Source organism: Pristiophorus japonicus, chromosome 9 (assembly GCF_044704955.1).
Source record: "Pristiophorus japonicus isolate sPriJap1 chromosome 9, sPriJap1.hap1, whole genome shotgun sequence".
Lineage (NCBI taxonomy): Eukaryota > Metazoa > Chordata > Chondrichthyes > Pristiophoridae > Pristiophorus > Pristiophorus japonicus.
Window position 1 is genome coordinate 52,268,998 of NC_091985.1, and position 27,293 is coordinate 52,296,290.

At 40.8% G+C, this 27,293-nt stretch overlaps 1 protein-coding gene across 1 annotated transcript; it reads left to right on the top strand.

Moving 5' to 3' along the window:
- Positions 1-3,328: 3,328 nt before the first annotated feature.
- On the top strand, positions 3,329-5,982 carry six3a (SIX homeobox 3a). Its single transcript, XM_070888686.1, has 2 exons — positions 3,329-4,011; positions 5,790-5,982. The coding sequence occupies exons 1-2, from the start codon at positions 3,329-3,331 to the stop codon at positions 5,980-5,982; spliced, it is 876 nt and encodes a 291-aa protein (XP_070744787.1).
- Positions 5,983-27,293: the final 21,311 nt, after the last annotated feature.

Consider the following 27,293-nt stretch of genomic DNA (forward strand, 5'->3'; position numbering starts at 1 on the left):
TAATTCAAACACTTAATCCACGATGCAGTTAATATGAATGTAGCACATACAATACAATCAACATCGCAAGCAAATTCAAATAAAATCATACAAGTAATTCGTTTCAGCACTGAGGATTAAGGGCAGACTGTGCTGGCAGTGAATAAATCTGAGCTGTTTGCGCCCCGTCTTGGCAGTGAATATAGCGTCAGGCGACACAGGCCCAGCGGAGCTCACATTTAACCAGCCACCTTAAAGAGACAAGGTCAATGCAGGAGGAAAGAGTAAAGGAAACAGTAGCAGAGGATACAAAACAAATTGGAAATTTAACATGTAACGCCAAACAAAACTGAACAAAAGCGAAAGTAAGGGTCGAATCGTATTTGCTACATCAATACCGACAATGGCGACATAACAATACCAAAAATAATAAATAATGAATAAGCCAATTCCCCACCTTGCATGAGGTAACTAACAAGTTTTCGAAGGTAATATAATTGGATCAGCGAAAGAGAGAACAAAATAGAACAAGTTCAATCTTTATCACAATTTTATTATTATTCAACACAGTCTAAGTTATGTCATCCGACTGAGCTATTTTAAATCATAACATTGTTATTTTAGACATATAGATTCAAAACTATATTGAAATACCCACACTTCGGCTCCTTTAGCTGTGTGAACTTTCACGGTTGATCATGCAACGCTGGACTTTACCGTTCCATGTTAACCAGTTATACTACCTTTCTGAAATTGGTTTGCGAACATTCACAATTCAAATGTAATCATACGTTATGCAAAGTACAAAGCAGTGAGACACATAGTGACCGCGACAAAAACTGAAATAATTCTAATAGCACAGAAACTTACAGGAGCATGAAAGGCTTCTCCGGGGAAAGAGTACTGGACCTTTTCATCGCTCGTATACCCTTTCGGGTGCTGATTTGACACTTTGTCTAATTGCTGCATTTTCTTAATAATTGTGGAACTTTTATGTTGCTTTCTTTTTGGGAGGTTACAGTTACGTGAGCCGGACAGAGCTCAGAGCTTTGAATGAAGCCGTTTCATTGACGGTCATTGCTGCAAACAGCAGCGGCCAGCTGCCGTCATTAAAAAGCCATTTACACCCTGTACTCTTCACACAAAGATTGAGCGAATAATTATGTGCTTGTAGCTTTACTATGTGAATGTGTCTCGAATAGGCTCTGACAACCACGTACATCGTTGCTTTTATTCTTAGCACCTGCATGTGTAGATATTATATATAGAGAGACAGAGATAATTTAACATACATTTTCACCTTTTTGATTTTTTTTTGCACAGAACAGAAAATACATTGTAACCACCTACCATTAAAACCGATTTATGTCCGGCTACATTGCTGGGTGTTCGTAAGACTGATCCAATTTACAACGAATCCTTGTTTAGGTGCTCTCCTGTGGCGGGCGGAAAATCAGAAGCTTCCTACATGCCTGAAACAAACAAATAAATAAATAATTACGGATTACCGCGGACCTCACAGGGTTAATCTACAGGGATAATAATTCAACATTTTAGAAACATTTCCCCTAAACTTCCTTGTTTCCCCTTTGTTTTGTGAAGCAATGAACGAAAATTAAAGTGATTATAAAAGTAGAGATTATGCAGCTAGAAGCTCGCCTCTCCTCCTGTGTTTTCTCTGAATGAAACAATTTAGGGTATTTAAATGGGCGTTGATGATACTTTTTAATAGAAATCTACAGCGAATGTGTAATACAGCATCGCTGTTTCCAGTTGAACAACCTTCCCAACTGGACCTATTCATGTGCCACTTGGAATTACTTCATGCGGAGTGCGCTATGACAGGAGCGCAAACAGTTTGCAGTCCACTAAAGAACCCATACCACCCATTAGCGTTATTATCTTTGTGCAAGGCAAATTCGCTCTCTGTTTCCCCTTTTAATTGCAATATCTTTTTTCACTGGAGTTTGGAAAGCAGATTGGGCTCATAACCGTACACCTCGCGTTTCCTGCGATCTGCATTGGAATGTGGAAGAGAGCTAAAAAAAAGTTTTGAATTCCTCAATGATTTTTTCCCCCCGTAGAAAGGCGGCTTAGGATAATTATTTCAGCTTTATTGAGGGCAGATTAGTTGAAGTCTGGATGCTGCGTTTCAATACGCGTTGTACAATCCGGTACAATGTCCGTATTGTTCGCTACTGTGTGTGAACCCATTCAAAATATACACTTTTTAACACCAAGCAAAGTCCTGTCTAAATATACACAGTAAGGCTGGAAAGACATCCATGACCCGTACAAATCTTTGTAAATCACACTTCCATAGTTACAGAAGCCAAACAAAAGAGCTACCAGCTCAAGATGCTGATTAAACCCTTCTTAAAGGCAAACATACCTAATCGTAAAATATAGTTGCGCGGTAGCGACGGCCAGTAGAACTCCTGGCACCAGTACCGATCGAATAAATAGCATTAAAAACACAAAGCAAGATTCCAGCAACTTCAAGTCAATGAAGGAGTTTTCTAATCCAGTATATAACTTCTACCTGCGGACTATCCACATCCGGTCCATGGATTCCCAAATAGCCCTATCTGCGCGAAGTCCTTAACTCAAGCTGGAATGATCCACACTCAATGCCATAACAATGTACAGTATTATCATTGCATGATCCACTTAAACCGGGCTTCGGGTTGGCAGTTGCGCCATTAATTAAAAAAGAGTTATGAGCACGTAGAAAGCGCAGTGCAAAAGGCAGATTAAAGAAGCTCCTTCCACAAAACATAGCCCTGACATGAGGATAGGTCTAATGATCTCATTTTTTTCTTTTATTCCCCAGCACTATTAATGCTCATACCCGCAGAATGAAGTGAAACTACGTGCAAATCATGTGTAAACTGTCTCGGTTCGGAGCCCTCTATTCCAGCGTGTATTACAGGCTGTCCCATTTACTTTCCCCCTATCTTGCAACCTTAACGAGGCTGGTTAAGATCGCGGTAATATTTCCACCCTCAAATTACTCATCCCATTCAGCAAATATGTGCGCCGAGGCTTTCACATTTGAACTTTTCGAGAGGTAGGTGGGCGATGTTGAGATTTATTTCAGATAACCCCCACGCAGCCCAAAAGTGGTGAAAGCCTCTACGTTCTGCTGGTTGATTGGCACGCTTGACAGTGATTGACAGCGGCGCCATGGCAACGGCACAACGACAGCGCCAAGACCAATAGAAAAAGCGAAAAAAAAAAACAGCGCTCCACACAGTATTTTGGGGATATAATATGAGGGAGTGTGACATTAGTCGATTTCGTTGCATCTGACACGTTTTTGTGTTTTTTTAAATCATCAGGTCAGTCCATGGTGTTCAGGTCCCAGCTAGAGCTTTGCAGCACCCTTCCCTTTCTACCAAACTCAGCCGAGCGCGCTTTTCTCCTCTTAGCCAGCTCCCGGCCCCAAGAAGAGTTGTCAATGTTCCAGCTACCGACCATCAATTTCACTCCGGAGCAAGTGGCCAGCGTTTGCGAGACGCTGGAGGAGACGGGAGACATCGAGAGATTGGGACGGTTTCTCTGGTCTTTACCTGTGGCACCGGGGGCATGCGAGGCGATCAACAAACACGAATCGATCCTCAGAGCCCGGGCCGTAGTGGCCTTCCACACGGGCAACTTCCGAGACTTGTATCACATCCTGGAGAACCACAAGTTCACCAAGGAGTCCCACGGCAAGCTGCAGGCGATGTGGCTCGAAGCGCACTACCAGGAGGCCGAGAAGTTAAGGGGTCGCCCCCTGGGGCCGGTCGATAAGTACCGCGTCCGCAAGAAGTTCCCCCTGCCCCGGACCATTTGGGATGGCGAGCAAAAAACCCACTGTTTCAAGGAGAGGACACGCAGCTTGTTACGAGAGTGGTACTTGCAGGACCCATACCCAAACCCTTCCAAAAAAAGGGAACTGGCCCAGGCAACCGGCCTGACCCCGACACAAGTGGGGAATTGGTTTAAAAACCGTAGGCAGAGAGACAGAGCGGCAGCCGCCAAAAACAGGTTCGTTGTTTTATTCCAGGTTACTCCTCTCCAGCTAGACAAATTAACATCTAAATAATGTTTCCGAGACCCAACAAGTCTTTATTAAAACACAGTAAATAAAGTCATAAGAGAAATGTTATTTTTAAAGTACACAGCAAATTTGTTTTTTTTAATTAATAAAATAACATTATGTTCATCCTGGGTAATAGCTGGAGAAAAATGGAATCACAAGGCAAACTTTTTAAGCAGTTCAACAAATGAACAAAATCACAGTGTAATAGTCAGAATTGGTTAGAAGTTACTAGACGGTTTTAGTTAAATAATGCAATTAACAGTTGTAAAACAGAATCACAACTAACTGCACTGATGCCCCAGGTTTAACAGCAAAAATATTATAAGAATCAACAATTGCAATTTTATGAAAATAAAAACCATTGCAGGCTTTGGTAAAATAATGCCTATTTGAGTGAGGGCTGCTTTTAAAGACAGCCCGTATTTAGTTGTAAAATTTACTGTAAAGAATTAAAGAAAGTGATACTTATGTTGCTATAGTGAAATATAACATGATATAAACATTTGCACCAAATCGAACACAAATAAGTTAAATGTTTTTGATTGAGAAGCACATTTTAAGTTTGCTACTGATGCCAATGGACAAATAATAGCCCCATATCCATGTGGTTTTATGTAGTAATTTAATTTATAGTCAGGAGAGATGGAACTATCAGAGAATGTTGATTTGTAACTTTCGGGACAATGCGGTCATTTCTAACTTAAGTAAACAAATACACAAACCAACGATTGCTTACTCCCAAACTAAAATAAACACATTTGAAATTAGATAAATGAAAAGATAAACAAGAGCATCACTCGTGTGAAAGATATAAGAACACAGTACGTTTCACACCGTGGAATGAGAAATCCCACGTTAGATACGTTGCCATCTCAGTGCAGGACAACGGGCGATTTTGTTTGGGGTAATTTGCCTGAAATATACGTGCCAATGAGATGTTAATACTACTTTCTGCTTCTTAAAAGTTATTCAGAACTCATCTCAATATTTTAAAAATAATTAACTCTTCAAGCAAAACAAAGAAGGCGTACTTGGCCGACATTCAAACCAATACAGGACATTATTTGCTTTGAAGTCTATAGCAATATCTCTTAATCCAAAATAAATATATTTACTAACCTACAAAGTCCTTCTAAACATTTCAAGTTGACATTATAAATATTAATTACTGAAAGAGTACAGCTTAAATACGGAATATGGGCATAAATTGGAACATCATTTAAGCAATCGGCTTGTGATTATATACACGCATTAAAACTTATCTTTCGAGAAACACTTTTCTAAGCAGCGATACATTGAAACGCACGCTCACCTTTAAGACACAAGACAGTGCAACTGTTTACAACTAAATACCTTTCGTTTTGGTCAGTTTTTGAACATTAACTGAAACTGACCTACAAATTGCAACATAGCAATTCAATGGTCGAATCTGATATGTAAGCTTCAAGCAAATTCTAAATACATTTTAGTGTATCGCATTTTTTAAAAACGGCTATGTCTGTGGAACTTCTAGTGAATATATTTTTTAAAAAGATACCGTGTATTGAAATATATTTAGCTTTATATCAGCACAAGGTTTAAAGTGATTTTCAATAACTTTATGCTTTGGATTTCTTGCTCTGCAAAAATATGGACCCATGAGGAATATTTACTGATTGTGGTCTTTTTATTTGTCCCCCGCCCCCCAACCTCCCCCTCCCTTCTTGTTGTTTGTCCCGAACAGGCTGCAGCATCAGGCAGTCGGACAGAGCGGGGTTTGTACGCTATCGGAGCCGGGCTGCACTGCTCACAGCGCGGCGGAATCTCCGTCCACAGCCGCCAGTCCTACCACGAGCGTGTCGAGCATGACAGAGCGAGCCGAGACGGCCACATCCATCCTATCGGTAACCTCCAGCGACAGTGAATGTGATGTATGATACAAAAAAAGACAAACTCTTAATGCATTCACAAAGGAATATGGACCTGAGATTTAAAACAAAAAAAAAGACATTTAATGAAAATTTTTAAAAAGAGTGAAACAAAAACACATTCGAGAAGAAAAGAAAGTGACAGTTCAAAAAAAAATCTAGGACAAGCACGTCTGATCCAGCGCTTTCCATGGAGGCACCCGACTTGCATGATGTATTTTATATCTGGGGAAATAATAATCTACGTTAATATTTTTTACAAGGAACTGCAATGAAGAGGGAATGAGATAATCTTCGTCGCCTTTGTTGCTCTCTATAGTCCGAGTGCTGGTCAGACCCCGAAGACAAGCTGCAATCGTTTTTCTGTTCCGCAGACAATCATTTTTCGTAAGCACCTTTTTCTACACTTCTGTTACTGCCTGTGTGGGTACTGGTTATGTGGAAGAATAGTTATGACTGTAACAGATTTTTATTTTTTATTTCAAAATTTTATATGAATTATGTATATCTAATGACGCGATCATTCTCCCAGTTTGTAATATATGTGTAGAAATGCCTGTATATGATATTGCTCTTTTTTCTCTCTCTCTTTCTTTCTCTATCTATCTCGATCACAGACTCAGTGTTCTTGCATATTGTGTCAAACGTCTGACGAAAGTACTAGGTTCTTAAGAAAGTGGGGAGGGTGGGGGTGATATCCAGCTAGATAAATCTAGTGCGATGTAATTTTATGCAAAGTGCTATTTTGAGTATCTTCAGCAAGTACGAAGTTCTATTATATCTCCCGAGTTCATGTAGGGCGCTTACTAGTCACTGTTTCTTCAACTGCGTGTTTATCTATATGTAAAAAAAAACCTTTCTAAATCAAAATATAGTATTCCGTTTTCCTATACCTGGTGGCTTATTGTGTCTTTCTCTGCAAACTTACTTTGAATGATTCAACATACTTGTCCACATAAACTATAAAACGAGGCACGGAGTTCACAGGGAATGCCTATGTGAAAAAGGAATACGTATTGAGGGCTTTTATCTTTTCATTCTGGATTTTGAAAAAAATGTTTTTTTTTAAATTTGAAAATGTTAACCAAACATATCACGCATTTTTGAAAGTGGTTTCAATGATCAGAAAAAAAACTGTACTTGCGTTTTATTTAAGTAGGCTATTTCACACGGTTACCACATTCCGAGGAACATGTTTGCAGCAAGTGGTATAAACCAATTGCACAAGAAATTGGGTTTGCGACACTAACTTCCTCTTATTTATGGCGGCAAATGAAAACAGTAAATACGAGGACTCGCCATTTAATCAGCTAATCATATTACAGCTCCTCCCCGTGAATCTTAAGTTCATTGTAAAGTGTTGAAAGAAGTCTTTATTTGCATGACTAACAGTCCACCGCCAGCACCTTTGCACTAATGTCGTTCATTGCCCCGGGCTGTTAATTCAAGCGTGAATTAAAAATAGAACTGAGCCCTGAACTTGTTTTCACTTGTGAAGTTTTTGAAATCTATCCCTGTGTGCTTTGGATAACCGATTGAGAAATTCCGTGGCGTGCTTTCTGGCTACTTAAAACGAGATTTAAATGAGACCCAACCACTAACTGCAGGAATTACCCAGCATGACAAAGCGATTGAAATTTTTGCACTTTCCTTGAGATATAAACATTGATTAATCTCATTATATATGCAGGTATATACAATATATATATATTATATAAATAGTTAGATAAAATTGCAATAAATCTCACCAAAACACACAGGCACGAAAGCAATGGAAGGTACTAGATCAAGATGCTTTGCAAACTTTCCAAGGGTATGACTCTTTACTAAGGGGCGAGCTCGAGCGCACTGTTTTCTTGTTACCTTAACCATGCCTGGAGTGGATTTCTGTTTTTCTCATGTTGTAATAATTGTAATTATTATTTATTTTTATTATTATTATGAAACAAAGAACTATTAGCCTTGATGAGCGACTATTTCTTCTTTTCCTGTAAAGTTAATGCGTTCACTCCAACCTTTTTAACCATTTGGCAGCGATGTGCCTCGCTCCGCGCTGCTTGGTGATCATTGAATCTTTTTGAACTGTTGTTTCTGTGCGAGGAACACACTCTTTCCACAGCGGATCTCTATTTCTACAGGATTTTTCTATCGAAGCTCATCTGGGTAGAAAAACACTTAAAAAGTGAAACGATTTTTTGATTAAATAATAAAAAATTCCATATTGTGTTTTGAAAGTTTGAGGTTTGATATCGCCTTCGTATATGTGCACAATTGCTTTTTTTTACAATTTTATTTTGAACACAACAAAGTGTAATTTACCAAAGGGATGCAGTTCACTCTAAGTGTTTGGATAATTCCCAAGTCAAACTAGTCAAGTGCATTGGTACAGCTCTGACCCATACCTGCAATATAGATAGGTGCCTGCATCATTTTAAAGGGGTTCCACCTTTGTTACACTATGATAATACTTGGTTGGACAAGTACTGTTGTATTAAAAGGTTGGAATTGTAATAAATGTGCAGATGTGAATATTATTCATGATGAAATACAATTTAGAAATCTATATAAACACTTTTTCCAATTGATTCAGATTTGAACCGCCGGCAGTTTTATTTTACATTGAATATAACACACCGGAGGGAGGGGGAGGGACAAAAAAGGCATACAAAAGTGATTGTATCTTTTGCTTGAAATCCTGCACAAATGTCGGGTAGATTGTGTTGATTGAGGACAGAGAGAGAGAGAAAGAGTAAAATGCGGAGCCGGAGTATTCCTGGAACTGGGTCTGCAGGAAGGAAGCAGCGTGCGGCTCCGCGGAGAGGCCGCGAGCATGCGCGCTCTCAGCGTGTTACTTTCAAAGAGTGAGCTGAGCTCAGCTGCCAGAACAAATCGTGTCAGGCAAGGAGAGATAACACACACATTCGTGAAATCTCCTTGAAATAAAGGTCTGTAGCTTTAAAGTGGTAACGCTGGCAATATATGTCTTTAAAAAAATATTTTTTTGAATCGGAATCTTAGGGTGCTTTATTCAAGAAATTGGCATGTTGATAGAAGAAGTCTACTGATTTGGGATTTGTTTTGTTCTTGGCTAGTAGATTGAGACGTAAATCTATGAAAATCTGAATTTAAGCTTTCCGACTCGCTAAATCCTCCTGCCCTGGAAAGATATGGCCTATCACAAACACCAAGCCAGGGCAGCTTACCTCTGGCTCCCCATTACCGATTATTATCGATGGGTCTTCTTCAGACCTCCATTAGTTTATTATCCATGACAAGCCTAGCTGTTGATTAAGATGAAATTAATCTAAAGCCGATGAGCATTTATTCATCAATGCTCAAGCCTTCGGCGTGAGATACAAGTCAAACAGATGGCATGGGCTGCATTTGACTTTGATATTCCACTCGGGCGCTAATATGCCAAATGCACCAAATCACACAAGAAGCACAGTGCAAGCATTACAGCTGCTGTCTATCTGTATCCAAGTACACAGTTTGGCCCATGAAACCGTTAAATATGATATGCCATTAAAAGGATGTTTCAAAAAGGCTGCAACGTGGGCATTTTCTACATACATGAGAGAGCGCATTTACGCTGGGTCTATTTGCAACGTCCCTGGTGCTGGTCTATATCAAGTAGCCCACAAAAATGCACAAACCTCACATATAAGCAGAATTTATGTCAAACAAATATATACATACAGATTATTTTGGTGTTCAGAAACTAATGGCCTTCGTGATCACGTCGATTAATGAGAGATTAATTTATTTATTGAGATGAATTCAGCTTGCATTCAGGCAGGCTATAATGCGGTGGCCCCAAGAAAAAAAAATAGTTGAGCTATGGACGGGGCCTGTTCTGATCTTACACTGATTTGGCTGTTTAGCAGAGCAGAAGTTTTTTTTTTATTCGTGTGTATTCATGCAGTTCTTGTTCCAGCACTGTGCTGCACTCGGACTGATTTCGAAAAAAGGCGGACAGTCAGAGACATTCCAATCTAGGAGAACGGGGAGAAACAGAAAGGTAGGATATAGTCCAATAACCTTGCTCCTAAACAACACCTCATTCTTTTTATCTTACCCTAGTGCAATGTTTACTTTATAACTGATCATTTTTGTATGTTTATGGATAATAATTAAAAGTTTTCCGCAATGAAACTTTGCATGAGATTATTTAGTCGGTATCTGGTTGTGTCGTGAGCAGCGAGGGAAATAAAACCGCTCAGGTATTGAAAAGGGAGGATGGTAAGCCCACATCTATCCGGTGTCTTTCCGGCGGACATTAGAAGTCTACATATTCTGGTATTTTTTTTTAATTGAAATGTGGGTTGTTCGCGTTAAGGAATTCAGGTGTGGGCAATGGAATCTCCTTTAATGTCCAAGGAAGCAATTTACGAGTGACTTTTCATTTGCTTTATTTTAGAAATAAATTATCTTGTGTTATTAGAATAAACTCTTTAATATAGCTTGAAATTCACATTAAATACAACTTGAAATTCACATTTGTTCAACTTACCTACTTGCTGGGAGTTTGGGCTTTTAGCTATTCAGTTAAAAATGCGTGGGATACTGGTAGCTAAAGATATTCATGATACCCAAGATCCCGTATCTTCCTTCTCTATCAGCTTTTGAAAAAAATGAAAATACTATTTAATGGGATGTAATATAGTACCATAAGAAAACTTCAGTTCGCCAAAAGAGATGTCACTTCCTTCTTTCCAACTATGACCCACTTCTCTGCTAATGTCCACGCCAGCGTTCCATACTTTGAATTGCTTATTGTTTGCAATCTTCTCCCGGTCTTTCCAGGTCTAATCCTCAAGTGGTGTATATTTCACATGTTTTTAGAGAAGTTTTGCATTTCTTAAACGATGCGGTTCTTTGAGTGAACATTCAGGACTTATCAAAAAAAATCATACTTCAGGAATCTTGAATGTTCTTCTGTGGTCAGCGTTGCACCTGTTCGGTGTAAATCGCAGAAGAGCCTTTATTCAAAAATGATTATCTTTCTTTAAGAAGCGAATAGCATTTTTACAAAGTATGTGTTGATTGAAGCTAAGTAATTAACATAGCAAAACTCATGGTAATAAATTTGAGCACTGGCCGTCAGAAGCTATGTGAGCTGACAGTAGATTTATTTCACTCCACGACACGATACATTTGGTTACTGTTTCACTGTTATGCTCACTCTTTACTGATAAAAACATTCTTTAAGACTATTTGGATTTAAAACTGTAATTCTATTAAATAGTAATTGAAGGATCACGAAACACTATGATACAGGATCAACTGCCACATAAGCCGCCCGTTTGAACTTTGATCTGTTGTCATAGGCAGATGGGATCATGGCCTTTCCAGGATGACTGTGAGTCCCAGACATGCAAAGACTGCAACAACAGATTCATTAATTCGTCTTCATTTAAACGAAGAAAATTGACAGAATATTCGCTGTGTTTCGAGACATCTTCAGAACGTTTTGAAACTTCTCATTCTTTTTGTGGATTAGATGGAATTAAAAACGCATTTGTAGATTGTAGTTTAAACGGTGGGATTCATATTTCTGTAACTGCTATTGCTCCTCAAAGACAGGCCGGTTTTCCTTTAATTCATTTCGTTTGTGTGTAATTGAAGATTAGTTTGTGAATACTGGACCATTTCCAAGTGGTGGCTATAGATGTTATTGTCAGATCCGTATTTGTCGTCATAACCGATACAGCATCATCATTACACTGACATTCTGAGCGGGGTGACTAGTTCATCGGTCCTCATTAATTGCCAAATTTCCCGATTGTTTTGATTAGATGCTTGTAACTTCGCCTCCTGATATTAATCTTATGCGAATCACACACAGATTAGCTATCGGCCGTTGCGTAAAATAATTAAAATAAACGAGTGCTATCTCCATTTTTAATTTCAATTTCATAAACATAATTTAATTAACTAAAAATATCTAATTACATTGAAGCAGCACAAATTATGTGGGACTTCTACCAACGCAGTTTTTAAATTAAAAGATAAATATATCTAAATTTTCGAATATAATAAATTCTTTGATTGTTGAAATTCCCCAGATCATTTTGTTTGCGTTTATCTATATAGGGATGTATAGGTGAGTACCCGTACGCGCGAGCCTTAACATATAGACAGGAAGTGAACGTTCCACAATTTAAACGGCTGTGTTTACCAGCTGAAAAGTGAAGTATTTTTATTATGTGTATCCAAAACCGGATGCAATTTATTGATAAGTAATAACCTTTGTATGCTTTTCTTTAATTGCCTGTCCTCGTGTCTTTACGGATATATATTCAGACTACTATCCATAGATCAGTTTACAAATTAGGAACGGTTTCTTTGGATTAGTCTTAACTGCTTGGTGGTAATTGTGGAAAATGTGACAATATCGCCCGTCTGGTCTGATAATAAGTTACGGTACAATAATAATTAAGTAACTCTCATTCTTAATATGCTTAATTTTACTGAAAGAACAAATTCACAGCAGTCTGCAGTTACATATTTAATTCAGATAGCAAATGGGAACTCGGAGCTGCCTGTACAGAAACGGCCAAGTCCATATTGCAGGAGTCATGTTAGATCATGCATAATACATCAACAAATTGAAGTGTTGAACATTACAGCACATTTCAGCACTTACGATGCCAGTGCATTGGGTTCAGGGCTCTAATAGTTCCATTTTATGTCGTCGTGTTTTGAAATAGTACCTATTTAGGCAGGTCTAAGGCACACATTAGCTGTATGTCATTTCGATATGTGCTAGCACGTGTAAATAGAAACATGCATTACTGGATAATAACGGGGACAGATAGGTACATAATATGTCATACATATATGTCCTCAGAATTATGGAAGTGATGCATATTTTTGGAAAGTCACTTGTGATTGTCAAAAATGTGTGCGTCTATTAAATGTTTGGATGTTTCTTTATATATGCAATTTATATGCGCTCGCTGTCTCTGTTTAGTGTATGGACAACCTCTTCAATTTACCTTTTTAGCTCCACAAGTTTTGCCTTCGCTTAACACTCACTTAATTAGTTCTATGCGTCTGGGAATATCTGCAGACTCCAATATGCCCTATACCGAACAAAGGTTACCTCCACTCGACTAATTTGACTTCCTTTGCCCAATGTATTTAACCGCTCGTGGGCCTAAACACAAACATTCTTTCCATTTTAGCTGCCTCTATGTATGGGTGGGTATGCAGGTGGATGTGTGAAGACTTGTAGTTCGTGAACTTTCAGTCCTGTTAGTCATGGCAAGTACACCTGGTTACTCCATTGTTTGCGCTTATACGCTGGACCTAGCAAGCCAATTGGGAGCATTCAACGCGCGAATTTTTAACAATTGTATTAGCTTATTCTGCTATTTCCCGTAATTTACAAACTGGACATTTATATCTTACTCGGAGCTGTAAAATCAGCTGCCTGGTTACGTGGATTTTCCGAGGTTTGCCTGCAGGTGTGTGTATGTGGTATATTTATGTATCTGTGAGTGTACGTGTGAATGTGTGTGTGTGGTATATATATGTGTGTGAGTGCACGTGTGTGTATTTGTGTGTGTGTTGTAAATCCACATATTTGATTCTGGGTTTACCTGAGTGCGCCGAACGGACAAATATAGGCTGTTTATCTCTGGGTCTTTATTTGAGGAAAACATTGCAGGGCTATGGGAAAAGAGCAGGAGAGTGGAGCGAATTGGATATCTCTTTCAAAGAGCCGGTACCGGCACGATGGGTCGAATGACCTATTTGTGTGCTGTGTGATTCAATATGATTCTATGACTTAAGTCGAAATACATCGTACCTGCCTATATGGATGTCTCGTACATACGTGGCAATGTAACTACAGTACATCCTCAGCTGATTAATCACTTAACTGAAAGGATTGCCTCTGACCCCACTTGTCTACGAGCGTGATTCTGCTGTATTTGTATATCGCGCACACCAACTCATTTATCTAGAAACAAGTGCTCACTTATTTGTTGGGCATCTGTCAGTGTTGTGTAACATTGATTTTCCTGTTAACGTGTTTATGCAAAATGCACACTATTACTGCTTCCGCCGGGAATGCAGGTATGTTTTGTGAGTATACTTCTGGACCTCTGTTTTGTGCGTTGTGTTGTGTGCCTGAGAGAGATGTGTTTGTGTGTGTGTTGTCTGCCTGCGGCACCGAGTAGCATTCTTTTTCGGAGAGCATCGTCAGGAGATTCTCTCCAGCTCTCTCGCTCCCGCCCATCCACACATGTTCTATTAAACAGCGAGAACACTCTGCCTTCTAACCCTAGTGGCCACATCACGCGGGTCATCAAGATTTTCGGGTTGTCCCGTTCTCCGGTCGGTAAAGCAGTTTGTATATCTATGTGATTCGCCTTGAAACGAAGCGCTGGCTTGAGCAACTCCAGAAATCAGCGAAAGGCGCCAACCGCCCCTGAGTCAGAGGCAGTGATGGGCAGTGTCCAGCCGTCCAACATCTCTTGTTTGCACATTTGTAATGTCATTAAGCAGCAATATTTGGGTTTAACCATTCCTCGGTTTGATAACCTGCATGGTTCATTCGATATCTATAGCTCCGGTTAACCTGCTATGTTATTCTAGTTTACTACCTCCCTGTCTCTGTAATCTCCTCCAGCCCCACAACCCCTCGAGATGTCTGCTCTCCTCAAATTCTGCCCTCTTGAATATCCCTGATTACAATCGCTCAACCATTGGTGGCAGTGCCTTCTGTTGCCGAGGCCCTAGGCTCTGGAACTCCCTTCCTAAACATCTCCACTTCTCTAGCTCTCTTTCCTCCTTCATGACGCTCCTTAAAACATGCCTCTTTGACCAAGCTTTTGGTCACCTGCCCTAATTTCTACTTATATGGCTCGGTGTCAATTTTTTAATCTTATAATACTCCTGTGAATCATAGAATCATAGAAATGTATAGCACGGAATGAGGCCATTTCAGCCTAGGATGTCTGCGCTGGTCGACAAAGAGCTATCCAACCTAATCTCACTTTCCAGCTCTTGGTCAGTAGCCCTGTCGGTTACGGCACTTCAAGTGCACATCCAAGCACTTTTTAAATGTGGTGAGGGTTTCTGCCTCTACCACCCTTTCAGGCAGTGAGTTCCAGACCCCCACCACCCTCTGGGTGAAAACATTTCCCCTCAAATCCTCTCTAAACCACCTATCAATTACTTTAAATCTATGCCCCCTGGTTGTTGACCCCTCTGCTAAGGGAAATAGGTCCTTTCTATCCACTCTATCTAGGCCCCTCATAATTCTATACACCTCAATAAGGCCTCCCCTCAGCCTCCTCTGTTTCAAAGAAAACAAGCCCAGCATCTCCAATCATTCTTCATAGCTAAAATTCCCCAGTCCATGCAATATCCTCGTAAATCTCCTCTGTAGTGCCATGAGAGGTTTCACTATGTTAAAGGTACTATATAAATACAAGTTGTTGTTGTTATAAAAGAACTGGCCACTAATGCAGCTGTACTGAACCTGTGAGCCTTTCCATATCTCATTCACTCAATCTACCAGGCACTCAGTGAGAGGGTGTGGAGGAGGTCGGTGTTATTGTCAGTGAGCTCACTATAACTGTGGGAAACCACCTTAGTTCATATCTGTGTGCAACTGTGCATTTTAACAAGTTTAGCGTTATTGCAAAGTAGGTTTGGTTTTGCACCGAAACTAAATTTATGGAATGTAAATCAGATGTGAAGGCATAAACTAACTCCAGAGCTGACTGCCAAGCCAAGCTGAGTGACAATGTCTCCTCCAGGGAGTTTCACTTCACTTTGTTTCAGTGTCATGTCAGGTCCTGACTCTCGAGTCATAGATATACATAGAAGTTGCAACATGGAAACAAGCCATTCGGCCCAGCCAGTCTTCATGCAAGCAAATTATTCTAATTACATTTATCTGTCATGTTCCCATATCCCTTTATCCAATTTTCCTTCATCCACATATCCAATCTAATCTTGAATGTTGATATAGATTTTGCCCCGACTACTAATCCTGGAAGTGAAATCCAATATCCCACATGGCTGCATTTATACTATCATGTTAGTGTTGGTGTGAAGCTGGACCAATATTAAGTGAGTGTCAATAAACCGAGTCTAACAGTGAATTTGTGTGACTCATCCGTGCAATGATGAGTGGAAGCTTGTGAGAATGAGCACAGTGTAATTGTGAGCATCAGTGTGTATGTGCAAATATTATAAGCGGAACTGTGTAACTGTTAACATCAATGTAGCTGTGAGTATGTGCATATGAGCAGAGTGCATCTACATGTATGTTAGTAAACTCAATGTAACTGTGTGGAAATAAGGTCAATGTAGTTGTGATTGTGTGCAAATATAAGTGTAATTTAGTGTAAATTAGCTTAGTGTGTGTGAATTAGTTCAGCTTAACTATGGGTGTGTATGAGCACACTGAAACCATGAGTGTGCATGAATGAATTCAGTGCAATAGAATTTAAATGAATGAGGTCAGTTTAACTGGGTGTGTGAATGAGATCACTGTAACTGTGAGTGTATGTGAATGAGTTCAGTGTAACTATGGGTATATTTTGGGTGTACTTTTAAAAATTCATTCACAGGATGTGGGTATTGCTGGCAAGCCGGTATTTATTGCCCATCCATAATTGCCCTTGAGAAGGTGGTGGTGAGCCGCTTTCTTGAACTGCTGCAGTCCGTGTACTCCCACCATGCAGTTAGGGAGAGATTTCCAGGATTTTAACCCAGCGACGATGATAGAATGGTGATATATTTCCAAGTCAGGATGGTGTGCAGCTTTTTGGGGAATCTGGAGGTGGTGGTGTTCCCATGCACTGCTGCCCTTGTCCTTCTAGGTGGTGGAGGTCGCAGGTTTGAGAGCTGCTGTTGAAGATGCCTTGGCAAGTTTCTGCAGTCCATCTTGTAGATGATACACATTGCAGACACGCTATGCTAGTGGTGGAGGGAGTGAATGTTTAAGGTGGTGGATGGAGTGCCAATCAGGTGGGCTGCTTTGTCCTGGATGGTGTCAAGCTTCTTGAGTGTTGTTGGAGCTGCATCATCCAGACAAATGGAGAGTATTCCATCACACTCCTGTCTTGTGCCTTGTAGATGGTGGAAAGGCTTTGGGGAGTCAGGAGGTGAGACACTCGCCACAGAATACTTTGTTTCTGACCTGCTCTTGTTGCCACAGTACTTCTGTGGCTGGTCCAATTAAGTTTCTGGTCAATGGTAAATGCTCAAGATGTTGATGGTGAGGGATTCATCAATGGTAATGCCATTGAATGTGAAGGGAAGGTGGTTAGACTTTCTCCTTTTGGAGGTGGTCATTGCCTTGTGCTTGTATGGCGCAAATGTTACTTGCTACTTATCAGATTAAGCCTGAATGTTGTCCAGAACTTGTTGCATGTGGGCACGGACTGCTTCATTATGTGAGGGGCTGCGAATGAAATTGAACACTGTGCAATCATTAGCGCACATCCCAACTTCTTATGATGGATGGAGGGTCATTGATGAAGCAGCTGAAGATGGCTGAGGAACTCCTCCAGTGATGTCCTGTGGCTGAGATGATTGGCTGCCATCAACCACAGCCATCTTCCTTTGTGCTCGGTATGACTCCAGATAGTGGCGAGTTTTCCCGCTGATTCCCATTGACTTCAATTTTGTTAGGGCTCCTTGATGTCACACTTGGTCAAATACTGCTTTGATGTCAAGGGCAGTCACTTTTACCTCACCTGTGAAATTCAGTTATTTTGTCCATGTTTGGATCAAGTCTGTAATGAGGTCTGGAGCCGAGTGGTCCTGACAGAACCCAAACTGAGCATCGGTGAGCAGTTATTGGTGAGTGAGTGCCACTTGATAGCACTGTCGACGACACCTTCCATCACTTTGCTGATGATTGAGAGTATACTGATGGGGTGGTAATTGGCTGGATTGTCCTGCTATTCGTGGATAAGGCATACCTGGGCAATTTTCCACTTTGTCGGGTAGATGTCTGTGTTGCAGCTGCACAGGAACAGCTTGGCTAGAGGTGCGGATAGTTCTGGTGCACAAGTCTTTAGCCGAGATGTTTTCGGGGTCCAGAGCCTTTACTGTATTCAGTGCGCTCAGCCATTTCTTGATATCATGTGGAGTGAATGGAATTGGCTGAAGACTGGCTTCTGTGGTGGAAGGGACCTCAAGAGGTGGCTGAAGCTGGTTGCAAACACTTCAACCGTGTCTTTTATATTCACGTGCTGGGCTTCGCCATCATTGAGGATGGGGATATTCTTGGAGCTTCCTCCTCCCATTAGTTGTTTAATTGTCCACCACCATTCATGACTGTATGTTGCAGGATTGCAGAGCTTTGATCTGATCTGTTGTTTGTGGGATCACTAAGCTCTGTCTATAGCTTGCTGCTTCCACTGTTTAGCCTGCATGTAGTCCTGTCGTGTAGTTTCCTCAGGTTGGCATCTAATCTTTAGGTATTCCTAGTGATGCTCCTAGCATATTTCGCTACACTCCTCATTGAACCAGGGTTGGTCCACTGGCTTGATGATAATGGTAGAGTGAGGGATATGTCGGGCCATGAGGTTAAAGATTGTGCTGGAATACAACTCTGCTGCTGCTGATGACCCACAGTGCCTCACAGATGCCCAGTTTTGAGCTGCTGATTTGATCTTGGCCTCAGCCATGATCTTATTGAATGGCAGAACAGGCTCGAGGGGCCAAATGCCCTACTCCTGCTCCTATTTCTTATGTTCTTAACTCCACTTTCCTGCCTGTTCCCCATAACCTTTGTCTCCCCTATAGTTCAAGAATCTGTCTATCTCAGCCTTGAATCACGGCCCTCTGGGAGAAGAAATTCCTCCTCATCTCCATCAAAAAGGGACGACCCCTTATTCTGAAACTATGCCCCCTAGTTCTAGATTCCCCCATGAGGGGAAACATCTTCTCAGCATCTACCCTGTCAAGCTCCCTCAGAATCTTAGATGTTTCAATAAGATTATCTCTCACTCTTCTAAGCTGTAATAAGTTTAGCACAATGATCGTGCCACACAACGCGATGAAGGGTATCCTCAGTGTGAAGATAGAACTTCGTCTCCACAAGAACATAAGAACATAAGAACATAAGAAATAGGAACAGGAGTAGGCCATACGGCCCCTCAAGCCTACTCCATATTCAATAAAATCATGGCTGATCTGATCATGGACTCAGCTCCACTTCCCCGCCCACTCCCCATAACCACTTATCCTCTTATCGTTTAAGAAACTGTCTATTTCTGTCTAAAATTTATTCAATGTCCCAGCTTCCACAACTCTCTGAGGCAGTGAACTCCACAGATTTACAACCCTCTGAGAGAAGAAATTTCTCCTCATCTCTGTTTTCAATGGGCGGCCCCTTATTCTAAGATCATGCCCTCTAGTTCTAGTCTCTCCCATCAGTGGAAACATCCTCTCTGCATCCACCTTGTCAAGCCGCCTCATAATCTTATACGTTTTGATAAGATCACTTCTCAATTCTTCTGAATTCCAATGAGTAGAGGCCCAACCTACTCAACCTTTCCTCATAAGTCAACCCCCTCATCCCCAGAATCAACCCAGTAAACCTTCTCTGAACTGCCTCCAAAGCAAGTATATCCTTTCTTAAATATGGAAACCAAAACTGCACGTAGTATTCCAGGTGTGGCCTCACCAATACCCTGTATAACTGTAGCAAGACTTCCCTGCTTTTATACTCCATCCCCTTTGCAATATAGGCCAAGATACCATTGGCTTTCCTGATCACTTGCTGTACCTGCATACTATCCTTTTGTGTTTCATGCACAAGTACCCCCAGGTCCTACTTTACTGTGGCACTTTGCAATCTTTCTCCATTTAAATCTTCGATTTTTTCTGCCGAAGTGCATGACCTCACACTTTCCGACATTATACTCCATCTGCCAAATTTTTGCCAGCTCACTTAGCCTGTCTATGTCCTTTTGCAGTTTTTGTTGTGTCCTCCTCACACATTGCTTTTCCTCCCGTCTTTGTATCGTCAGCAAAATTGCCTATGTTACACTCAGTCCCTTCTTCCAAGTCGTTAATATAGATTGTAAATAGATGGGGTCCCAGCACTGATCCCTGTGGCACCCCACTAGTTGCTGGTTGCCAACCAGAGAATGAACCATTTTTCCCTACTCTCTGTTCTCTGTTAGTTAGCCAATCCTCTATCCATGCTAACATATTACCCCCAACTCCGTGAACTTTTAACTTGTGCAGTAACCTTTTATGTGGCACCTAGTCAAATGCCTTCTGGAAGTCCAAATACATCACGTCCACTGATTCCCCTTTATCCACCCTGTTCGTTACATCCTCAAAGAATTCCAGCAAATTTTTCAAACATGACTTCCCCTTCATAAATCCATAAGGATGGTGCGGTGGTCACTCCTACCAATACTTTCCTAGATAGATGCATCTACGACAGGTTCAAATAGGTTTTTCCCATGTTAGTTCTCTCACCACCAATCACAGGCCCAGTATGGGAATGAGCTCAATGTAACTGTGATTGTATGTGAATGAGTTCAGTGTGACTGTGAGAGTGTGTGAATATGCTCGATGTTTCTATGAGTGTATATGAATTAACTCAGTATAACTGAGTGCGCATGAAAGAGTTTAGTGTAACTATAAGTATGCATAAATGAGCTCAGCTTAACTATGGGTGTGTGTGAATGTATTCAGTGTGACTCTGAGTGCGTAAATGAGCTCAGCGTAACTATGGGTGTGTGTAAATGAGTTCAGTGTGACTGAGCTCAGTGTACGTATGAATGTATGTGAATGAGCTTGCTGTTACTACCAGTTTGTGAATAAACTCAGTATAACTGAGTGTGTGAAAGAGTTGAAGTTAACTGAGTTTGTCTGTGAATAAGCTTAATGTAACTGTGAATGTGTGTACAAATGAACTTAGTCTAAGTGTCAGCCTTTGGATCAGAAGGTTATGGGTTCAAGTCCCACTCCAGAGACTTGAGCACAAAAACTAGGCTGACATTCTAGCGCAGTGCTGCATTGTCAGAGGTGCCATATTTAATCTGAGAAGTTAAACTAAGATCCCATCTATTCTCTCAGGTGGACGTAAAAAATTTCACTATTTCAAAGAAGAACAGGGGAGTTCATCCCAGTATCCCGACCAATATTTATTCCTCAACCTACATCACTAAAACAGATTGTATGGACATTATCACATTGCTGTTTGTGGGACCTTGTTGTTTGAAAATTGGCTTCTGCGTTTCCTACATTACAGCAGTGACTACACTTCAAAAAGTACGTTGTTGGTGTAAAGCGTCTTGGGATGTCCTGAGATCAAGAAAAGTGTTATATAAATGCAATCTTTATTTTTAATAGTCAGCTGGGTCAATTTTAATTTAATTTGCCTGGTGTTAGCAGGACAGTAATGTTCTCAAAATGGTGTTATTAACCTTACCACCCATTAACTTCAATGAGGCAGCTGGTAACATTTTTAAGGGGCCCACCACTGGCCAACCAAAGCACCCGTCTTTTGGAACCAGTTGGAGAATGCACTATGTAGGATCCGATCAGTTACATGGGTGACAGAACCGAGCAAAGCTAGATTTAAAATTATTATTGTAGTGCCTGGCGGAGCAGGAGTCTACGACAATAATGTGGGCCACTGCTGCCCTGGAGCAACCCAACACCCTGCGATTTTGACCCCTCCCCTCACTTTGCTAGTGGGTGACGTAGCTTGATATTCGCAAGACATAATCTGGTGAGCTGCATTAGGATGCCCTTTTGGTGACTCACAGCTCGTCGGTCTAATGGTCAAGATCGCGGCTGTCTCTTCGTTGCTGGTACGGGCGAGCGACTGGAGCACTCTGCCGATTGGTTGCCCAAGTGTCAAAATCGCTCCCGTGCGAGCGAATAAGTGGAATGTAACCGTGAGTATGTGTGCTTAAGCTCAGTGTAGCTTTGAATGGACGAGCTGATTTTGAGTGTATCTGAGTGAGTTCAGTTTAACTGTGAATCTGCGTGAGTCTATGTGAATTTGCTCAGAAAAATTGCGGAGTTACTCTGAGGTTTTATTTTCTCTGCTCATGCACTAGTGAACCTGTTGGCAAAAATTTGTTCCTGCTCTATTTTAATGGAGCTATTATCTAGTTTAAAATAATCAGGTTAACAGCAGAAATTAATGCATAGATGTTAACAGTGCACGACCAGAAGAAAGTAAATTCCTCAGTCGAGATCCTCTGCATTCGTTTTTTTGGGTGCATTTCCAATGTGCTGGGATATCAGTCTACCACAAAACTGAGCTCCAATCAGAATCATTTCCGTATTGTGTGAACTCCCTCGCCTCTGCTGGCGAGTCCCACCCAATTGGAGGAGGAGTTTTACTGCAGTCGCCTCAGAGGCCTGTTGCTGGGTTAAAAGTGCAGGCAACCTCTGAGATGTTGGGGTCGACTAAGCTTGTATTCACTAGAGTTTAGAGTTTAGAAGAGTGAGAGAGGATCTTATTGAAACGTATAAAATTCTGACAAGTTTGGACAGACTGGATGTGGGGAGGATGTTGTCCCTGGCTGGGAAGCCTAGAACAAGGGGTCACAGTCTCAGGATATGGGGTAGGAAATTTAGCACCGAGATGAGGAGAAATGTCTTCACTCAGAGGGTGGTGAACCTGTGGAATTCTCTACCACAAAAGGTTGTGGATGTCAAGTCACTGAATATATTTAAGAAGGAGATAGATTTCTAGATGCAAAAGGCATCAAGGGGTATGGGGAGAAAGCAGGAATATGGTGTTGCGATAGAGGATCAGCCATGATCATATTGAATTGAATAGTGGTGCAGGCTGAAAGGACAGAATGGCCTACTACTACTCCTATTTGCTATTTATTTTTAAAATGTTGTACCTACTTGCCTTGGCCTGTGCAATGCATTCCTTGGTCGGCAATCGTATAGTCATTGGCACCAGAAAAAGTGGACCCATTCCCTTTTGTTGCCATAGCAATGCTGGATGTCAGAGGCTAAACATTGACCCTTATGTTTGATGTTGCAAACACTTAATGGAAAAGACATTGGAGGAATTATTTCCCTGATTTACATCTTCTTACAATATGTCTGTCCATATATGGATAGGTGCCATATATGCTTCCCAATGGGTGTAACTGAAAGTTGGGGCTGTACAAACAAAGATGGGAATGTGGTGGAGAGCATCCCTGAGCAATCTTTCAACTCATCTGTGCAGTTCCACTGAAACATCGATTGGGGAGGCCGATGGCCATGAAATCCTTCTTCTCATGTGTATCAGCCCCGTGCAGTTAAGAGACTTTCAATAACTCCTCTGAAAATGTAAACATATGATTGCAAAAATGAAATTGTGTTTTCTGAATCTAAGCAGGTGTGGATCTGTGAGTGCGCCCACTTGTGACATTGGTGACTGTGCTAAGACTGATGGGTTTGTGGCTGTGGTTGCAATTCTGGGTCCAGCAGACTGTAGGTGTTCTTGCTTATGTGTGTGAATTTATGAGTTCAAGTGCGTTTATGAACATACAAAAACATTGGAAAGGAAAAGACCAGCTGGACCATCTAGATTGGCCCATACAGGTGCAATGCCTAATGCATCATGTCAAGAGAAACCTTTCCCCCAGGTGCCATATAGTCTCTGGGGAGAGGCAAAAAAAACAGCTTAAGTACCCAAGGACAATTAGGGAAAAAGACTTCCTCTCCTGTCCCACTAGACGATTGAAATGAGTCCAAAAGACCACATTGACCACAATTTATATTATTTGGCACCTATCTCTTGTATGATGCAATCTCCACCCCAGCCAGGAACAGACTCTCTCTTGAAGGTATACTGTAAATCATTACTCACCGCAGAAGCCAGCAAGTTTGTGGTTGAGCAGCTATGACAGGTTGTGATTAAGAGTCGGTGGGTATATTTCCAAGCCTGTCAGTATACTGTACCGCCAGTATACTTCTAAATACATGTATCATTGGCTGTGTTGGTGAGTGATCTATGCAGATTTTAGAAGCTTGAGTTATGTTTCTGTCAATTAGTGAGATTAGTTTGGAAGTATAAATCAGTTTGTTTGTCTGTCTGAAGTTGCCTGTGGTTGCAATTCTATGAGTCCAGCACATTGCAGGTGTTTCTATTTTGCTTGTAGCTTACCTTTTCCTTCATGTTAGCTTGTGTTTAAATCATTCTGGTTTTCCTAAATCATATTTGAAATCTCATATTAATACATTTATCTCTCACTGCACGAATAAGAATGAAGTTAGAATGGTGTGTAAGGGTTTGAAAGTGGGATATGCCTGTTCCTGGGTATGTGTGTGTGTTAGGTTTGCATGGGGGGTAAATGCCGGTAAGGACCAGCTGGGCTGAATGGCCTGTTTCTGTGTTGTAACTTCTATATATGTAGGCTTTTATTGCAATCTGCTATGTGAATTCATTTCTGAATAGGTTTCTGGAGTATGAATATAAATCTTTGTGTCTGAGCTTGTTTTTGTCTATCCATCAGCCTATGGGTGAGTGTGAGCTTATAGTTATCATTTGTATTTTCTTTGAAATGATTGTCTGGAAGTATGTGGAGTAGGAGTCCATATAGTTTATTTAAATCTATGATTTTGTGTGGTCTATCACTCAGTGTGTGTGTTTGTGTCAGTCTGCTCATGTGAATGAGTGTGTGCACCAGTCTGATCGTTAGTCTGTTTCTCAATCTCTTTATGTAAATGAGACTGTTTTAGTCTGTCCTTTACAGTCTCCCATAGTCTCCGCATTTATAGATTTTGAAATGTTGGCATCAAACTTTTTCTCTCTGAGTGTGGATGTATATGAGGAATATTGGTGTCCATATGTATCTAATTTTGTATGTTTATTGGTCTGTGAATCAGAATGTCCAAAGAGAAAGGAAGGAAATTTGAGAACAAGAAAGTTATTTCAATGGGGGATTTCAGTGAACCAAAAATAAACCGGGAAAACCTAATGTTTCAGAATCAGAGTTCGTAAATGTCATGCATGACTAATTTATGATTCACTGTGGCAAAGAAGCAACAAGAGGTAGTGTTCATCTTGACCTGGCATTTGTAAATGATCTAGATAACGTACAGCAAATGGAAGTCTCTGCACCTCTGGGGAACCGCAAAATGATAAAGTTTATAGAAGGCCAGGAGCCCGGTATATAACTTTAAAAGGGCTAATTCAATTATATGAAGAAACAACTAAAGAAAATAGTTTGGTGGAGGTTTATTAACATTTCAGTAAAGGACAAGCGAAATTACCTTTAAAGATATAATGCTGGCCATGCCAGATAAATACTTAGCAAAAATCAACAAGCTCAGACTAAACAAATGTGACTCAAAGTAGATTAAGAAATAAAGTAAAAACAACGTAAAGAGGACAATGACCTCTATGAATGCTGCGGAAAGAAAAGGGGTGAGGTTCACTGGGATGAATATATTTTTAAATGCAGAAGCCAGTTAAAAGGGTAATCAAAGAGGCAAAGGGTGACCTAGAAAGGAGCATAGAAGCAGATGCCAAACATAACAGTAAAATAATTCATTGAGTATTATAACAAGAAGGCAGTCAAAGAGATGAAAACCACAAAAGAGTATCTCTACAATAATAACCTTGTTAATTCAACATGGATTCGGAAGGGGAAGATCATGTCTGATCAATCTCCTTGACTTCTCTGAGGAGGTAACATCCCAGATGTACTGTGAAAAGCCCTACAGTAAGAATAAAAGTGCTTAGTAATGACAAAATTGATTCTGTGCATGTATAAATGTTGAAAGTGTAGATTATACAAAAAGGCTGCAGTGTTGAAACAAGATGGAAGCTCAAAGACTTCCAGCATGTCCTGTTTGTATATTGTCTTAATTGGAAAGCCATTAACCTAATCAAGGGATGGCACTGGGTCGTCCAGACAGGCACATGTGTGAGGAGAGCCAATAAGGAACTGCCCTGGAGCCAAGGTCCAATCCTGGGGCTTTCTGAGGAACAATGGATATAAGAGGTATAAAAACTCTTGCCAAAGATTGCTCTCTCTATTTTCTTAAGCATACGGCAAAAGGCAGGATCTCTCTCTACAGACAAAGGAGCGGGTCGTGTGCTTTGCCAGAGGGAAGTAAAGTATACCATTTTTATTGTAACCTCATTGTATCTGTTGTAACTAAGTCGATCCGTAGGCTAGCTGATGACTGCTGTTTCTCTGATAAGATGTGCATGTGTGTGTTTAATAAACTATTCCGAATTGTTTTAAAAGAATCAGTCTCGCTGTCAATCTAATGTCAGAGATTTAGAAATCTTACAAATTGGGGGCTTGTCCGGGATCTGGCGAGACAGCTTTTTGATGATTCTTTTGAACAATTGGAAATTTCGGGAGTTGCGATTCTAACCTGTGTTGCAAAGTATCAACTATAAACGGTTAAACGGATCGGGAGAGTTGCGTCTCAAGGAGCAGTCGTCTCGATAGTTGTAACTGTTTAAGTGGGGACCCACCAGTCGTTATATTCAAAAGACACAGGATGAAGGGATCAGTCATGAACAAAAAGCCAACAAAAAGAAATGTTGAGATAGTTTATCAGGAGAAGTTATCCAAAACAGTATCCATAGCGGATATAGAAGGGTTACAGGTACGGGCACTGTACTTCCGTAATGGCCAACTTGCGTCCTTTGGGGAGCTCGTGGCATTTATCCAGGAGAAAGTAGACCAAGGAGAGCTAAGGCCAAAATGGGCAAACGTTCTCTTGGCATTCAGCACATTTTTATGTGCCCAGAGAGATGAGGAATTAATGAGGCAGGATGCCAAAGTGATCCAAGATTTAAAAGAACAAAGGGCAAAAGAGATACAGGATTTTAAAGAATTGCAAGTGAAAGAGATTCAACTAAAAGAAAAAAAGATACAGGGTATAAAATAACAAAGGAAGGATGCCTCCAACTTGTGAAGCAGTTAAAAGAGGGAGAAATACAGCATTTAAGACAAGAAATTGGTCAATTAAACCACAGTATTAGGCAATTAGAAAGAGGGGCCGAACAGGCAACTTCATTGCTAGAACAACAAAGTCTCTCAAATTTAAATGCCACTGCAGCCGTCGTTGAAGCTAAGTAAAACAAATTAGAGTTAAAAAATATATAAATTGGAAAACTTGGGGCTCCAGCAAGAGATAGAAAATGCTAGGGGAGCATTAAGGGAAGTAATTAAGAAGCCACATAAGGAGGCAGATCACTCCCAGTGCCAACTAGAAATAGCGAGGCTAAAAAGTAAGTTAGGGGAGCAGAAGGCCCTGGTAACCACAGTAACACGGGGAGCTATAACAGAGACAGCAGAAGGGGACAAGGGAAAGACAGATTGGGAAGAGGAAGG

Bases quoted from the DNA above. Each gene is read 5' to 3' on its own strand.
- six3a (XM_070888686.1), top strand. From the start codon at position 3,329: ATGGTGTTCAGGTCCCAGCTAGAGCTTTGCAGCACCCTTCCCTTTCTA. The intron at 4,012-5,789 runs GTTCGTTGTTTT...TGTCCCGAACAG, and splicing joins GCGGCAGCCGCCAAAAACAG to GCTGCAGCATCAGGCAGTCG.